The sequence below is a fragment of the Stegostoma tigrinum genome, chromosome 23, assembly GCF_030684315.1.
Source record: "Stegostoma tigrinum isolate sSteTig4 chromosome 23, sSteTig4.hap1, whole genome shotgun sequence".
NCBI lineage: Eukaryota > Metazoa > Chordata > Chondrichthyes > Orectolobiformes > Stegostomatidae > Stegostoma > Stegostoma tigrinum.
Genome location: NC_081376.1, coordinates 21553107 through 21572126, shown reverse-complemented (window position 1 = coordinate 21572126; position 19020 = coordinate 21553107). Strand labels below are relative to the sequence as shown.

Sequence of the window (19020 nt, the reverse complement as noted above, 5' to 3'; positions counted from 1 at the left end):
CATGGATCTGTCAGCATCTGTGGAGTGAAAAGCAGAGTTAACATTTCAAGTCCATTGTGACTCTTCTTCAGAACAATGAAGACTCATTCACTGTGACCTCATCAATTTGCAGAAGATGTGTTTAGTGTAATAGCATTTTTGTGTAGAAGTGCTTGTCAGTTATTTTGAAAAATAAACATTTGTTCCGATGTATATTTGTTGTCCTCTGCCAATTTAAATACAGTAGGTGGTCTTCTCATCTGGCTCTAATGGTTGATAATTGTGGATATTGATGAATTCTTCTAATTCTGTTTCTGCACAAGTCCAAAACATTATTGGTCAACTTAGACAGAAGGTGGGGCAGATCAAAGTTCATTGAGAAGGCACACAACAGAAACTATACAGGGTTAACATTAGGCATCAAGTATAAGGAGCCTAGAAGTAGGTAAAACACCAAAGTCTACAAATGTTCTCCCTGGACTTGGACTTAATTCGCTACGTTATTACATGCTACAATATAATAGTGATGTAATTACCCTGATGTGTGCACCTTCTGTGTAATGGGCATTGAATCATTGAAAGGTGAACTTAATCTAGCGTGAGCCACATTAAAGTAGTACCATATTCAGACCAATATTAATGTCATGTGACTATAATAGGACAAGTCCCACAGGTATAGACTTTCACTTTGGCCAACCCTTGCCCCTTCAGTGAATACATGTACTTTGGTGCAGATGTTTAATTAAAAAGTTTTATTTACTTGTTCAAGACGGAACAAATCAACAGTTTGGAAACTCTCGTGCATGAACATCTGCCAACAACACAGACCTATACACAAAAGTCATGCATATTAAATCATTCAGTAATTATTGCAATACTTTTTTGGATTTTTTGGCAAGCTTTACAACACATTAATTTATTTTGTAATCAACTGTACGGACACAATGTGATCCTGTGAAAAAAAGATGCATAGACGTCACAAGGTACATTACATTCCATGAAATGTGACTGAATAGAAAACATTTACATCCATAAAATGGAAGACACTTTTTTTAATAAAAAGGTGTGACTTGTTTGAGACTGAGCTCATCCATCATTAAGCTTGTCCCATCCCTGTTTCTTTTCCCCCTGATTTTCATCCCAAAGCTGTCCTTAATATTAAATCCCAGCAAATTAATGTTCCTTGAATTTTCTCATTATTTTCACCAAGAGCCACACATGGATATCAGCTGTTAAGCTTTAAAGATTGTGAAATTTTCAACAAGTCAACTATATTACGTCAACAGCTGAAAATCTCTACCAATAAACCTGCCCCAGTCCAAGGTTTAGGATGGGACTGATGGAAGAATTTGGCTTAAAACTGCATTGTAAGTTGTAAACACTGGATTCCAGTCCAGTAACATAATGAATTAAATCCCAAAGTTGGAAAGTTAGATCAAATCAAAATAATAAGTTGCAAAATTGTGTGAAAAAGTTCTCACAGAAAATATCTTAATGCTTGAGTTGTTTCTCTTAATTGGCTCAACAGTACTGGGAGTTAATGAAAGATAACAGAGGAGATACTTTGCCACATGGTCAGGGTAGGCCAATGAGATGTAACCAGAGGAAGGAAGCAGTTCAACTAACAGTACATGTATTTTAAAGTGTAAAGGTGTGACACCCAGGTATGGTAAGTGCCAGAGGACAGAGTTAGCATCTTAGAGGAAAAAAATCATAATACAGGAGCAGAGTGAAAGCGGACAACTATAAGTTATGTAAACTCCCTTATGCTGAGATGTAGAAAAGTTATGAGTGGCACAGACGTGGTAGATAGGGAGAATCATTACTCCTTGGTAGAGGAGTCACTTGGTGGGCACAGTTTTAATGTAAGGACCAGCAGGTTTAGAGGGGATTTGTGGAAACTTTTCTCACCTGGGGGCTGTGAATATTTGTAATTCACTGCCTAAAAGTGTAGTAGAGGCAGGAATCTTCAAAATATTGAAGAAGTATTTGTACGAGCACTTGAAATGCCAAAACATAAAAAGCCACTGGCTCTGGAGAAGTGTTCAAATCTGACCATGGCATATGGAGATTACTTTTAAGGCTGTTGTTCATACGTAGTGTTCATACCTCTGAGCCAGGAGGCCCACATTCAGGTGCAAGCTACTCATGAGGTGTGTACAAGATTTCTACAAGGCTATGGGTCAAGCACTGGAAAATAGGATTAGAATGGATGGACGTTTGATAACCAGTGCAGACATGATGGGCGGAAGGGCCTTTTTCCGCACAGCAAAAAAACTGAGATTCTGGTTCTGGTGGATCTTCCACAACATTGGGCCTTGATGAATCAAAGGATCATGATCATATAAGCCAGGCAATGTATTTCCAGTACTTTATTTCTTCTGTTTGCTACTTCAATTCTGATTTATGGGGAGGCAATCATCACTATATGGTGGCTGATATGTGACATAAAGTAAATAGAATGCTAACAGCAAGTGTGAAGCGCATGTTAGATTGAATGTTTGTGATTGATCGATTATAGCTCTCTAAGCGAATGCCAAATTTTGTTCTGAAAATGCCAATAATGCTTTCAACTTCCTTGTGCCTTGTGGGATATAGTGAACATAATTTAAAACCCTCCCTCAGCAGTGCGGCTGACAGGAAGTACCCAGTCTCAGCTAAGTGTGCCAGATGTTATATTCGTGCAGCGTCCGGGGGCTCAGGTCTGAGACAGCCATCAGACTTGTGCATGTGCAAATAAAGTGCCTAATCTCTGTTTGAAGTCCACTCATAAAATTGCACAGCAGTGTGAAATCCAACACTACGATACCCATGAAATAGCTGGCAACCCCCCAATGGGTCTCACTGTTTCCATGTGAATGAGGAGGCCCCACTCACAGGTGGGCCCATGGGTCATGCTTTCAAGCACAGAGATTTTTGTCTAAATCAGTTAAGCACCACACCCCTACCCCTGAATTTTGGGCAGATTTATTTCAAGATCCTTCCAAAACAATTCTCTGATTCCAGTTTCAATAGTCATCCAGATTGGGAGAACAACGCTTTAGGTACACACCTACTTGGTGACTCTGACAGTGCGGCACTCCTGCAATGTTGTGCCATTGACCTAGCTCAAGTCCCAATGTGGCCAAAATAGATCGAGTTTTCTCCTTTCCCTCATTAGTTATAGTCATTGGCAAGCCCTGATCACTGGCCCGTTTCCTCTGTCCCGCTTTGTTTGGATTTAGGGTCAGAAACAGGTCAGAGTGCAAGCTAAAGTGTTTGCTTTACCACATCTCCTGACGCAGGTCATACAATGAACAGTAGCCCTGTTTCAAACCTCATTTGAACCGGGGACCTAGATGAAGGAAGATCAATACTCGAAATTGTGTTCTGTTTCAGTCTAAAAATACAACGGGGGTTTATAGAAATGAGCCTTCATGTATTCCTTAGACCTGAATAACAAATTCAGGATTGATGTAGGAAAATCCTGCAAATTCATTCTGATCCAGGTTCATGATGAAAAGTTTGTCGGTGGGGGTGAGCTCCACAGGTTGCCGGGTGAATTCACGGTCAAAGTTGCCGGTGTCTCTGTGATTTTTCTGTCAGGAAGTGAAAAGATTTTGTTTTTAGTACATGTGCTTCAGGGTTTGGCAACATATTTCACAGCTGTCAGCTAATAGTGTAATTCTTTCTACAATCTATCCCTCAGTGACGAGAGTTGGAGACTTTGCAGTCTCAACACTGCAGGAGCTCCCATGGTAGTGGGAGCAGCATGAACTTGCTTAAATGAACATCTAGCATGGATCTCCAGACAAGGGGATCGCCAGACTCACTACAAAGCGATACTGAAACAAAAGGACAACGTCAAACTGCACTGTGAGTGACTCTGTCCCATGACCTTAGGGAGCGATTACCCTCTGTCTCAGCACAACCTTGACAGCACTGATGGAGAAATATCCAAAATCATCATTTATCCAGCTTAGATGAACACTTACAAAAATTGCAAGCCAGGTTCTCCACAATATAGATAACCAATACATCTGTCCTGTCATTTTGTTCAAGTGATGTTTTTCCTGCATTTGGTGGAAGCCTCTGATAATTCACATTAACCTGAAAGCATATATAGCTGATTGTGCACAGTCCCACCCTCCACTGAGTCCAATATCCTGAGGACAGTTCAGCATCAAACAGCTTAACACCAGAGGCTGCCACCAACCACAAGCCACCAACCCCGTACCCCCCCAAGTGGATCAGGTCATATTGGGAGGGATACTAGGGTGATGGGTCTGTCTTGAGCCATCCAGAGGCAGCAGTGGGGTCACATCATTGGTTAGAAGCAAGAGACGGGGATAATATGAATAATTATGAGGCAACACCCAGACATGAGACTTTCTGGGGGCAACATGCGGTATTGACACAAAAATAGAAATTGCTGGAAAAGCTCAGCAGGTCTGGGAACATCTGTGTAGAGAAATCAGAGTTAGCATTTCAGGTCCAGTGACCCTTCCTCAGTACCAACTGGGGTACTGGCTCTGTTTGAGAGCAGAGAGTGGGCAAACTGTCTCTTCAGGGAATGCTACTGGGTCTGTATGCCAGCGGGTTCTGGGTAATCCGTCTCCCAGGGAATAATACTGGGGTATTAGGAATGTACATAAGTTGGTAATGGGTAATGTGACTATGTGGGACTTCCACTTATCAGGTAAAGACCAGACATTTCAAAATATCACACACCAGAAACTGGCAAAAATAAACATTAACAAATTTTTCAATGGGTTGCCATGGATCTATAACTGGAAATGTTATTGGTTCTGGTACTAAGAATCATGCTGCATCACTGACTATGAAGCAGAAAGGAGAAATTTCCCTGCCTGAACTTTGTAACTGGAACCAGTTCACCTCCACCCTCACTGACCAACATCTGCTTTATCTGACAACAGCATTGGAAACACATTTTCTCAGAAAGGGAATTTTAAATGGGGATCATTTCTTAAGGGAGGTGATGAAAGATCAAATTGTTGTTCTACTCCTGTCCAGAAAAAAAACTTTAAATTATTCACTTACCTGGGCTGCTGTACTTCTTGCCCTAAATGCAGCTCTTGGTGTGACCCATTCTGCGGCTCTGCTTGAAGAGCTGGTGGAATAAGGGTCATACAACAGGCCTGGGACCTTGTTTTTACAGGTTCAGGCCATTTCAAAATGCATGGACCCTAATGCACGGATACAGAATACAGATCCTAAATAAACACAGACGAGTGATGTTCCCAGGAACAGAAGACAGTACAGTCCCCAAGGACAGAAGGGATCCTCAATATTGATTGGGGAGAGAACTTCCCAGCCCCAATATCACCGATTATAATAAAAAAATAATCAAATAAGCAATTAAAAACAAACTGAAATTTCCCATAGCAATGTGCTATAATGAGCACAGAGTAGATATTACGGAGATATAAAGATTGGGCACCATTAAAAATAGATTAGACCCAGGTGGAATGCTTACTTGGGAAAGTGGGGTTTCGCAGTGATCAGCATTCAATCTTTATTGCGAGCAGAATCCTATCGCCTTCTGGGCAGAATGTTCACTTCTGACCACGTAGGTCGTTAATGGATGTGGGCCAGTTATAGCCTAACAAAAATAGACTGAACACACCCTAACAAAGACAGACCATAGAAAGCCCGAACGTACACAAGCTGGAGTGACACTGCAATGAATAGTTGCCACAGACATACATATGGCAAACACAGAATAGAGCCTATAATTCAAAATAGACTTGAGTGTCTAATTAATGCAACTTGCCAGAGTAAGTACAGATTAAAAAAAAGCTTAAATTAGCAGACACCAGAAAGATGGTTATGAAGGAAGACTATAGCCTTCAAGAAGGAAATATCAGGACAATCGCAAAACAACAATAGTCCAGATTAGATGAGCCCAAATAAATAATCATGCACTTATCAGGTAAAGACCAGACATTTCAAAATTTACGACAATCAGGAGCCACACAAAATACAGATCAGAATCCTTAAGAAATGGACATCAGAGCTTACAACAAATATACATTAAGCCCCCAAAATACAAACAAGCATTGTACCTAATTTTAAAGATTGCAGCCCTCAATGAACATAGACTATAATTAATAAACCCAGTCCGAGTCCTCAGTATTTACATTATAGAAACTTTTTCAAACATATTGTCTACAAAGAGTAGACGCCACAATAAAATTAGAAGGGCCTCTGATACGCACAAACTACAGGAACTAATAGAACAGGAGCTTAATCAACACAGATTAGATAACTCCAATAAAATGAAAAATTGTTCTTCACAAGAAACTGATCACACTAATGGAGGTGTTTGGGTGGTTTTTGGAGGCTCTATTTTCCGTTAATCAAGGGCATGTAAAAGTAATCCCTGCTAGTAACTTACTAATGCTTTCAAAAACAGGAATATGGGCTTCCCAACAGATCCAGGAAAACAGAATGGAAATCACACATCAAATACTACCCCAAAGAATAACTGACCAGAGAAAAACACAAATCAACCCGGACTGAAGATCCCAAAAATACAAAACAAAGAAATTCCCAAATCACACAAATTAGAAAATCTGCTACCAAACAGACACACAAGATCTGAGCCTAAAGGGGTCACAAAACAGCTAGCCTCAAAATAAAAACAAACTGGGAAGACTTTGAATAAACAAAAATCAAACAGGGCCGTAACTTGAAATTACAGATCAGAAATCATCTGACAAACACAAACCAAAGAATGCGCATAAATACAGCCTAATAAGACTCCTAGCAAAAACACACAAAGAGACCTGAGAGAAGAGGAACACAACCTTTAAGAAAAACAAAATCACAATAAGTGGAGACTAATGCTTTCAACAATAGACCATACAGGCTACAGTAACGTTTTAGAATCTGTTAACGGACATAGATCAATGACACGAGCATGAACTTATAATTAACAATGCATCGAGGAGATATAGATCAGAGACACCAAGAAATACAGACCTGAGACAACATGTACAGTTTGATCCCCTCATCTAAGGAAAAATTTACTGGCATTGGAGACAGTCCAGTGAAGGTTCACCAGGTTGATCTCAGGCCTGAAGGGATTTTCTTACAAGCAGAAGTTGAGTAAATTAAGCTGTACCCACAGGAGTTTAAAACAATAAGAGGCAACCTTCTTGAAAACATTTAAAGTTCTTAGGGAGCCCTCGACAGGGCAGACACTGAGAGGTTGTTTCCCTTTGGGGAAAAGTCTAGGACCACAGGGCATAATCTTGGAGTAAGGGGCCACTCATTTAAGATGGGAGGAATTTCTTCTCTCAGAAGTTAGTGGATCTTCTGAATTCCTTAATGCAGCAGGCTCACTAGGCCAAGTCATTAAATATGTTCACGGCTGAGATAGATTTTTAATTAGTAAGGAAATCAAGTGTTATTGGGAAAAGGCAGGAAAGTGGAGCTGAGGATTATCATATCAGCTATGATCTTATTGCGTGGTGAGCAGACTGAGTCCAAATAGCCTACTTCTTTTCCAAGGTTTTAAAGTCTTATGCTCTTTTAGCTGAATCAAGAAATCCACACTAGAATGTTAAAAGATAAAGAACTAACCACTCAACATATATAAACTACTAGACATTGAATATAGATTCTTTCTAATTAACCTGTTTAAAGATGTTATTATGCATCACTGAAGCAGGACTTGAGCCAAGGCCTCCAGGTCCAGAGATAGGGAGACCACTGCATCGTAAGAGCCCTTACACATTCCAATATATACAAACCAGGCAACACGCACAATACACCCCAGAGGACACAAGATATACAGACCAGAGACCTCAAAATTTTCTCAAAATTATGGAGACTCTCAAACTATAATATACAGTCACCAATATACAGACAATAAATATCAACATAGACCAGACATGAGAAAGACAGAGCAAAAAATCCAAAATATACAGATTAGAGATTAGCTCATAATACAGCTCAGTCATCTCAACAAATAGAGTTCAGAGATTCCAGACATACAGACCAGAGTTGCCAAGATGTATAGCCAACATATACAGAAAAAACATCCAGACTATACACAGAATTAAAGATCAGAAACATCAACATAAAGACCCCTGGAAACACAGATCAGAGACCACAGAGAGATAGACTAGACACACCATGATGTAGAGATTCGATACCTCAAATCCTAAGATTCACTGCCATACCTCAACACAGAAAAATCAAAGACATAATTTCATAAAATCTTTGGAAGTACAGAACAGAAATCTCAACAAAAATAGACTTAATTCCACAAAATATACAGACCAGAAACATCAAGATGTACAGACCTTGGACCTTCAAGAAATTTAGATCAGACACCCTGAGAAATACAGACAATATTTATGGAACAGAGATTCCAAGACACACAAAACATGATCCCAAATAGTGCAGAGCAAAAATTCCATTAGATACAGATCACAGACCTCAACATAAAAAAGGGAGTGACCTGTAGAAATACAACCTATGTTTTTCAACATGTGCAGACATAAACCTCAACACATACGATCTGATGCCTCAACAGGTAGAGGAGAAAAATGAGCAACTCAAAATTGTACTGGCTAAAAACGTCAACATACACAGTTCAGAGATCTCATTTGTAGACCACAGAATTGAACATATACAGACCACATACTCCAAGGATATATAAATGAAAGATTTTGATATGCACAGCCCAGAAACTTCAACATATAAACATCAGAGATCTTGTTTATACAGACTAGTCAAACAAAGATATACAGACCAGATAATCCAATTTTATAGTTCAGAGACAAGATGTTGAGACCAGACAACACAAAATTATAGATAGAAGCCAGTAAGGTACACAAACCTAAGATCTCAAGGTATGTTGACTGGAGACCCCAAAGATATACATAACAGTTACCCAAGATATACAGATAAAAGACCTAAAATTATAGAACTTCATTATTGCAAAAAAAAGAGACTCTGTCACAGTTTTTGTTTGTTTTGCATTCATCAGGACATTTCACAAGAACACAATTTCAGGGGGAACCATCATTTATACCTTATGAGATGAATGTGGATCTGCTTGTTAGAGGCATTGCGATGGAGAACACACCATTAATGCTGATTACCCTCCACGCTTTGTTTTAATTTTAAACTAGGGAGGTTGATTGCCCTGAGAAATGCACCAGTGAATGGCTGTCATCTACTTTGTTCAGTTGAAACAGTCATCAGGAAATTACAACTTGCATTCCAGTAACTGACTGCATATGAAACAGCATATGCCTTCCACTGTGCATAAGAAAGAAGATATTGATGCACCCAATAATCTGCCACTTAAAAAAAAACTCACACAACATGGTGCCTAACATTAGTTGTGATTCAGCAATTGGAAATTTGCTGGACAATCCTAAATATGTGAGGAATTACACTGACAACAAATTTAAGATTGTCATGTACATGAAAACACATGTACCAACCCCATGCCTATTTCAATTCAACAAAATTGGTGACAGTAATTTTTTGGTTCATTTCTCAGGGCAATGCCATGAGCAAATAAAGGCACTTGGAGGAGCCATGATCAGATCTTTCATCAATCATCTTCTCTCCATTATAAGATCGGAAGCAGAAATATTCATTGATCATTACACAAAGTTTTCAGTATCATCCACAAACTCCACAGATACTAAAAACAGTCTATATACAAATGCAGCAAGACCTGAATAAATCACAGTTTGGGTTGACATGTGGCAAGAAACATACATGTCACTTGAGTGTAACACAATGGCCATTTCCAACATGAGAGAATCTAACCATCTCCTGTTGAAATTCAATGATACAACAAGCATTGCATCTTCTACTGTCAACATCCTGGGGCTACCAAAGACCAGCATCTGAATCGCACTAGCTATATAAATATTGTGGCTATAAGAGCAGGTCCGAATCCTGCAGAGGGTAATTTACTGCCTGACTCCCCAAAGCCTGTCTACCATTTACAAGGCACAAGTCAGCAATGTGATGGACTACTGCAACTTTGCATGGATTAGTGCAGTCTGAAAGCATGACACCATCCAGGACAAAGCTGCCTCTTTGAATGGCACTAATCTATAAACACTTACTCCATCCACCACCAATGCTCACTAGCAGAAGGTGTACCATCTATAGAACATACTGTAGAAATTCACCATCGCTCCTTAGAAATAATCTTCCAAATCCACAAACACGACCATCTTGAAAGACAAGGGCAGCAGATACATGGGAACACCACTACCTGCAAGATCCTCTCCAAGCCACTGACTATCATTATCTGGAAATATATCACTATTCCTTCAGTGTCACTGGGTCAAAATCCTAGAACCTGGTCCCGATCCCCTCCTCAATGCCATTATGGTTCCATCTACAACACACGGACTGCAATGGTTCAACAGGCAGCTCACCATTGCCTCTTCAAGGGCTACTAGATATGGGCTGGCCCAGCCAATGACAACTATATCCCATGTTGAAAAAAAACACAAAAATCAAAATCAGACTCTACTTTCCAACCAAGCAGCAGCCTCCTCTCGTGCAGTATAAATGACCATTTTCTGCTCAAATTTGTATTATTGCAAAACAAGAAATTAGGACGGCTAAAGGAGGCTACAAAATATTCTTGGCAAGTAGGATTATGGAGAATCCCAAGGCATTTTATAAGTATATTAGTAGCAAGAGGGCATCTAGGGAGAAGGCAGGTCCTTTCAAGGACAAAGGAGGCAATTTATGTATGGAGCCAGAGGAAGTAGGTGAGGTTCTTAATGAGTACTTTGCATTAGTACTCACCAAACAGAAGGGCCAGATGATGGTAAGTTTAAGGAGGGGTACGTTGATATTCTAGGGCATGTTGATATTCTAGGACATGTTGATATTAAGGAGGAGGTGGTGTTGGGCGTCTTGAAAAACATTAAGGTAGCTAAGTCCTCAGGGCCTGATAGAATCTATCTCAGGAGGAAGGCAAGGGAGGAGATTGATGGGGCCCTGACAGGGATCTCTGTATCTTCTTTAACCACAGGTGAGGCCCTGGAAGACTGGAGAATAGCTAAAGTTGTTCCTTTGTTTGATCTGGGAAATTATAGGCTGGTGAGCTTTACATCAGTGATAGGGAAATTACTGGAGAAGATTCTTAAGGACAGAATTAGTCGCATATTAAAAGAATGGACTTATTAACAATAGTCAGCATGGCTTTGTGCACAGAAGGTCTGCCTCACAAATTTGATTGAGTTTTTTGAGAAAGTGACGAAAATGGTTGATGAAGTTAGGGCAGTGGTATATGTCTACATGGACTTTACCAAAGCATTTGACAAGATCCCTCATGATAGACTAGTCTAGAAGATCAAGTCACATGGGATCCACGATGAGTTGATAAGTTGGATACAAAAGTGGCTTAGTCAGAGTGTAGTTGGTGGAGGGGTGCTTTTCTGACTGGAGGTCTGTGATCAATTGTGTCCTACAATGATCAGTGCTGGGACATCAGTTTGTAATTTATATCAATGGTTTGGATGAAAATGTAGGTGGTCTGATTAATAAGTTTGTAGATTATGTGGAAATTGGTGGAGTTGTGGTTAGTTAGAAAGATTGTCAGCAGGATACTAGTCACTTGGAAAATTGGGTGGAGGAATGGCAGATGGAGTTTAATCCAGAGACATGTGAGGCGATATATTTTGGGAGGACAAATGGAAGAGGAAAGTAGACAGTAAATAGCAGGACCCTTAAGAGCACTGATATACAGAGAGATCTTAGGATGCGGGTCCAGAACTCCCCAGAAATGGCAACACAAGTGGATAAAGTGGTAAAGTGGTAAAGAAGGTATATGGCATGCTTGCCTTCTTTGGTTGGGGCACTAAGTATAAAAGTTAGCAAGTCATGTTCCAGCTGTATGTAACTTTAGTTAAGCTACATTTGGAGTACAATGTGCAGTTCCGATAACCAGATTTTGGAAAGATGTGGAGGCTTGGGACAGGGTGCAGAAGAGGGTTATCAGGATGTTGCCTGGATTGCAATGCATGAGATATAAAACTTGGCATGTTTTCGCTGCATCATTGGAGCCTGAGGGGGTGACCTAATGTAAGTACTTAAAATTATGACAGGCGCGGATAGTCGGAGTCATTTTCCAGGGTGGAAATGTCAAATGCGAGGGGAAATTGGTTTAAAGTGAGAGGTAGAAAGTTTAAAGGAGATATACAAGGCAGGTTTTTTTTTCAGGCAGAGGGTGGTAGGTGGCTGGAAAACACTGCCAGGAGAGGTGGTATAAGCAGATACAACACCAACGTTTGAGAGGCATTTAGACAGACCAATGAACAGGCAAGGAAGACAGGTATAGTCCCACGGGCAGACAGATTGGATTAGTTCAGAATAGCATCATGGTCAGCACAGACATAGTGGGCTAAACTGCCTGTCACTGTGCTGTACTGTTTTGTTTTGTTCTATGTCCTGTTGAATGCAAGCATAAGGTTTCAATAAAATGTGTCCTTTTTTTAGCAGTACTTACCATTCCTTACTATCAAAAGATGGTAAAGATACAGCTTTGAAACAGTGTATAAATACATATCGACTTCAAAACCTTAAATATATATCTAAGTGGGCCAAAGAACTTAATAAATAGAGACCATGAACTGCACAAGGAACAAACCAAAGATCTCAACATGTGCACAGCACAGATCTAAACACAGACATAGATAGATTAGATACTCAAGATGTAGGGAGTGGACATTTTAAGAGCTATGCACTAAAGGTATACAAACCTAATAGATATACACACCAGACAGCAAGAGATACATACCTGACAGCTCAACATATATTGAGGAGACCAAAAGATATATGATCAAGACATCACAAAATACACAGACCTCAGATACACATAAAGGCAATCCAAGAAATATAGACCAGAGACACCATGAAATACAGACTGGAGTAAACCAAAAGATACATACCCAAAATCTTGAATTATATAGACCATAGATTCCAAGATATCCAGACCTGAGTTCCCAAAACATATAGACCAGCAACACTGACAAGTATTGTTATGATCCTAGCTGATGTTATTATTGAACAAGTTGGATCCCTGAGTTAAACCTGGCTTGATGGACCATATGTTTTACTTTATAATTTTACTAGGCTGGTCAGTCACTAACTATATCCATAAGAAGCTGCCAAAATACTTTTAATAAAAGAACATCAAAGTTTATTACACAAAAGAACAAAATCCTGAACTGCGTTATACTAGGTAAGAATTATTTGAAAAGGTCTTATTACAAATATCAGAGCTAAAGATTCAGCCTCATAGCCATCAGGAACAATCTTACAGATACTCAAAGTTCAATAAAGGATCATTTCCTTTCCACTTTAAAGTTCCCTGTTCAGTTGGCATGCTTTCTTTGCAGCAAAAATCTATATTCACTTATACTATTTACTTAATGTTTCTTCCTTAGACCCTTAAACAAAGGGCTAACACAGCTCACTCGTTTTTTAACATGGGTTCTTTACACTCCTCTTCCAAAGTTGAGTGTTTCTGGAGGTTGTCTCTTACAGGCATTAAGCCACTCAAGTATTGTTTTGTTTCTTCCCAGACTGTTCTGGAGATGTGTAACTACAAAGCTGCTGTCATTATTTGTTGTTTTCTGAATGTGTTCTCTCTCTCTTTCTACATGGTTCTGTCTTTCTGAAATCGGATACTGGACTTGAAATGTTAACTTTGCTGTCTCTTCACAGATACTACCAGACCTGTTGAGTTTTTCCAGCAAATTCTGTTTTTGTTTCTGCCTCTGTTTCTCTGCGTGATACAATACCTTGTTGCTGGGCAACAGCTCCTTCTTTTCTCATCTACCTTTGTTTCTAAGATACTGACCAATTCACCTCAACAGTTTCAAAAGTCACCATTGAATTGCATGAAAATAAATTTTCTGACAACCCCGGACCTCTCTCAGAATCAGAAATGTAATAAAACTATTTCACCCCTTCTTAATAATAAACTACATGAAAACACAAATCAAAGTTAAAGCCAGTTGATGTTTCTGTCCAAGTGAGAACACCAGTTCTCAATGGGAACCTTCAACACATCACACACCAGAGAACACAACATACATAGACTGTATGCCCCAAAATATATGGACCAGAGACAACAACATATATAGAACAGAAATATTAAGAAGCACAGCCTAAAACCTTTGAGATATGTGGGCCACACAGCCTAAGAGATACCACTAAACAAATGAAAGACATCAACATACACCAGACACCCAAAGATTTACAAGTCAAAGATCTTAACACATATTTATCAAAGACGGACAGGCCTGAGACCCCAAAACATACATCCCAGACACTGTAAGATGTAAACGACTGAAATTTCAAAACATAACTGGCCAGACAACCAAAACACACAGACTGGAGACTTCAAGTTACACAGATCTAAACGATACAGACCAAAGATCTCAACATCTACACAGATGAAGCCTCAAAGTATACTTACCAAGGATCTCTACATATATAGACTGCAAGAATATACAGCCCAGAGGTGCCAAGATACTTAGGGCTGGGGTCTCTACATACACTACACAGAAATGCCAAAATATATGCAACAGCGACCACAGTACAGACAGAGAATTCACAAGATAATCCAGATGTCTTAACATACAAAGAATAACGATTTCATGATGTCCAGACAGAATCTCCTAACATATGCAGACCACCTACCCACAGAAACACAGACTTCAATATATGCTGGTCAAAGATTCCAAAATATTCAGGCCAGAAATTTCAGCATATGTAGACCAGAGACAGCAATCAATACAGTCAAAAGAAGCCACGAAATATGGAGCAGACATGTTGAGAACTATTGAACAGGTATCTCAACAAACACAGACCAGACCAGAGGCCTTAGCATATACAGACTAAAGAGTTCAACACATACAGATCAGAGACCTGAACATATATAGACCAGAAGCTCTGTTTCCAACAGTGGAGACTGGCAAGCATTTCACTGCATTATCCATTGCAAGATAGAGCATTCATTGGCTCAATAGTAGAGTAGTAAAGTTACTGATGCATTGCTTCTTATGGAGAGGAAGTGATTTACTGTAGGTTTGGGGCATTTAATCTTTTCTCATATCATTAGAAGAGGGATTGATAGATGTGTGATAGAAGGGAGGCTATAAAAATTCAGGAAAAGCAAGCGAGGCAATCCCTTAGTAAATTTATGAAGGACAATCTTCACGCAATGCATGCTAAGTAAAAGGGATGATTTATCTTCTGCATTTTTAATTGGTGATCCATTCTTGCAATTAATGCTGGGTTAGACAATAAATTGCTTCCTTGGTATGGGAACATAATTATGCATTCTACCCTGCTAAGGAATGCAATTTGTTCTGTGTATGCTGGGCAGCAAGAGACATTCCTGCCGTGCATGCTGGGCATATAAGGAAATAAAACAAACAGAATTATAATACATAAGTGTTATTAAAATGATTTATACTGTCAACACTGAATATCCTGAGGGGGAGACTCATCAAACCAAATCAGGCACAGATACCCTTGATATCAATTACATTGGCTAACAATACAAACTAAACAACACTAAATAATTAAAACTGTGCACACTTTAAAAACATGAAATGGCCCATTATGTACATAAAATAACAATACAAATGGAGTAATAGGAAGTGATTACAAATGTACATACTATGGAACAAGAAATAGTACTGCATACAATGAATGACAGGGAAGAATGATAACATACACACAATAAAGATGCATCGGGAAGAATTAATATTTTATACAGGGGAAAAAATCAAACTCATGTACTGAATAACAATAAACTTGAATAACAATATAAACTAAGAAACAGAGAATAATGTACGCATGTAACTACAAATGATTGGTAAAATACACATTAAACAACAAATTAAGTATAACAAAATAATATTGTATAAAAGATGAGTTATAACGTGCAACTTGAATAGCAATTCAAGGTAACAGAAAAATACAGTACATAAATGTGAGAAATAGTTGATAATGTACCTATTAATAGTGAACTGAGTAACAAGATACAATTGATATTGTACATTTTAAGTAAGGGACCGTACTACATCAGTATGAGGGTGTATTAACTGTCACATTTGTAGCACATTTACTAAAATCTATTGTATTGTGAGATTATTGAGAAGCATGTTCTGATAATCTTAATGTATTTTATATTTGAATGATATATTAGTGGGTGGTGGCATGACATCAGAATGAAGGTTCACGATGTTAACAAAGTGCCACATATTCAGTAGAATATTATAAAAGGCTTTGGAAAAGTAAATAGTGACAGATTACATTGAATTCATAACAAAGGCACAGAAAATGGTTATCATTAGAAGAATGAAAGTGGATGTTTGAAGAATGCTTTTCACAAAGAAAATGCTATTAGTAGGGATTGACTTACCATAAGCAACCAATGAATGGGAGATGTATGTGAAAAGGAAACATATAAAAGGATAATGGAAAGTACAGGGAAATGAAATTTTAGTGAGAAGCTCCAGGTGAGGTATTTGCATTAGTTAGATGGGATTACTGAATGGTTTCTTTCAGTGTTATAAATTATTTTTGGCAGCGATATTTTGCATTATGTGCATCAGATTTCTTACATTTTAATACCACTACGTGCTCAGATGCTGACTGTGAATTCTCAAGGAGCAGACATGATCACTCAGATAAAGTAAATCCACTGAACCTGAACTGCATTAGGCATCGTTTCTGGGAGGTCCATGCAGTTACACCTTTGAGTAGATCCATCAGCTGGAGTTTTCTATAAAGTGTGCATCTTCTGTGCTGAATTCCAGGATCACTGTCTCTTCAGTACCCTACTGTGTCCATGATGCCAGGCTGAAAATTCATTGCATTATTCACTGCTCTGTTCCAACTCTGGAATCTAGCCCTCTCTTCAGAATGCCAACCTACAGGATCTTACCGTGATTAGGAAATTGAAGCATACTGCATGAATTTAAGAGAAAAGGGACTTTCATTTTGAATTTTTTAAAATCTCTACAAACTGCTCCTGGATAAATTATCACACACTATTCTTGACAGCAAGAGGGAATTAACAGAACAAAATATGTTATTTTTGCTAAACATTTCTTTCCTGACATTTTTGTTTTTTTTAAACCTGACTCTATGCTCATTTCTACCCTTTTCTATCACTCTGTGATGTCTGCATTGCTTCTTCCATCTCTATAACTCCCCTTCTGTTTATATGCCTTTACTTCTTTAAATTCACTTCCTGCAGCACTGTCTAGTTCTTTTTGATACCACTTCTTTGTTTTAGAGCTTGCTTATTAAGCTTTACTGACAGTGGGATGTAACTTCAATTATTTGAGACTGAGAGAGGGGTGAAACTGAATATATTATTAAAATACCATCAAACTGCGATGATATTACTTTTCCACCCACTCCTTTAAAAGAATATTGGCATGCACAGGAAACGAGATCAATGACATGTCACATGCCAGGCAAGGAACAGCATTTGTTTTGTATATTCTAGATAGCCAGAGGTATTCCAGGCAATGGAGAGCTCAATAGCGCAGCTCAGTGAGTTATGTCAGGTGAATGATTTCTGCTTTGCTCACTGTCATCAGTTGTTCTGTTATTGCATGTGATTTTGTTTTGATGTGGAGTTCATGAGTGATTCAAGACCTGAAAATCTACCCTTAAACATTACTTATTCAGCAGAATAATGTCTTCTTACTGTACAACAGTGCAGATGCTGTTTATTCAGCTATTCTTGGCATAAGCGTGGAGATTTGCTGTTATTTCACAGAGCACTGGGTCAATGGGCTAAGGAGTGGCAGATGGAGTTCAATTTGGATAAATGAGAGGTACTGCATTTTGGTAAAACAAACAGGGGCAGGATTTATACAACTGATGGCGGGGCCCTGGGTAGTGTTGTAGAACAGAGAGACCTAGGGGCTCAGGTACATAATTCTTTTAAATTTGCATTACATGTAGACAGGGTGCTTAAGAAAGTATTTAGCATGCTTGCCTTCATTGTTCAGACCTTTGGGTACTAGAGTTGGGACGTCATGGTCCGGTTGTACAGGATACCAGTAAGACCTCTTCTGGAGTACAGTGTGCAGTTCTGGCTGCCCTGCTATAGGAAGGATATTATCAAACTGGTGAAGGCTCAGAAAAGATTTACCAGGGTACTGCTAGGAATGGAGGCTTTGAGTTATAATAACAGTCTGGATAGGCTGGGACTTTTTTCCACTGGAGCGTAGGAGATTGAGGAGTGACCTTATACAGGCTTATAAAATCATGTGGGGCACAGATAAGATAAAGAGCAAGGGTCTTTTCCCTAAGGCGGGGGAGTGCAAAACTAGGGAGCATATTGGTAAAGTGCGAGGAGAAAGATTTAAAAAGGACCTGAGGGGCAAGGTTTTTCACATATAAGTGGTTTATGTGCAGGATGAACTGCCAGAGGAAGTGGTGGATACAGGTACAGTCAGAACATTTACAAGACACTTGGAAAAGCTCACAAATAGAAAAGGTTTGGAGGTGAATGGTCCAAACACAGGCAGGTGGGGCTAGTTTAGTTTGGGAACACGGTTGGTGTGGATTAGTCGGACCGAATGATCTGTTTCCATGCTGTACGATTCTATGGTAAATATTATTTTGTGATAATGCAGATTTGTTAACCATTCAGTGGGGTAAGGGTTACAGAGGGTTATTTGGAATTGTCAGTACTTTTCTGCTTACAGCTGCATTCTATTTATACCTTTATAGCACAGGATTTCTTGGTTGGCTGATGCATTTTGTAATTTTGTTTGTAGGATTGGGGGTGGGAGGATTAAAATTCAGTAACTGTGTAACAGCCTGAAACCAATGTGTCAGTGGGGTGACCTGTTCGAGTTTGATAGGACTGGGTGCCTCTGATAAGCACTCAGTGTCAATTTTAGATAGATTTAATTAACATTCCTTCCTGGACCAGCACTATATTATAGAAAAAAACATCTGAATAGAAAAATAGATGCAGTTGTTAAACATGTGACTACA

The 19020-nt window shown here is 39.1% G+C and overlaps 1 protein-coding gene across 1 annotated transcript in view; it reads right to left on the bottom strand.

Moving 5' to 3' along the window:
• Positions 1–787: 787 nt before the first annotated feature.
• Positions 788–19020, bottom strand: part of prkcba (protein kinase C, beta a) — a 270274-nt gene continuing 252041 nt past the window's right edge. The window contains exon 17 of the mRNA XM_059653984.1: positions 788–3557. Coding sequence (XP_059509967.1) covers positions 3405–3557 — 153 coding nt within the window. The 3' untranslated portion in view covers positions 788–3404. The remainder of the gene's footprint in view (positions 3558–19020) is intronic.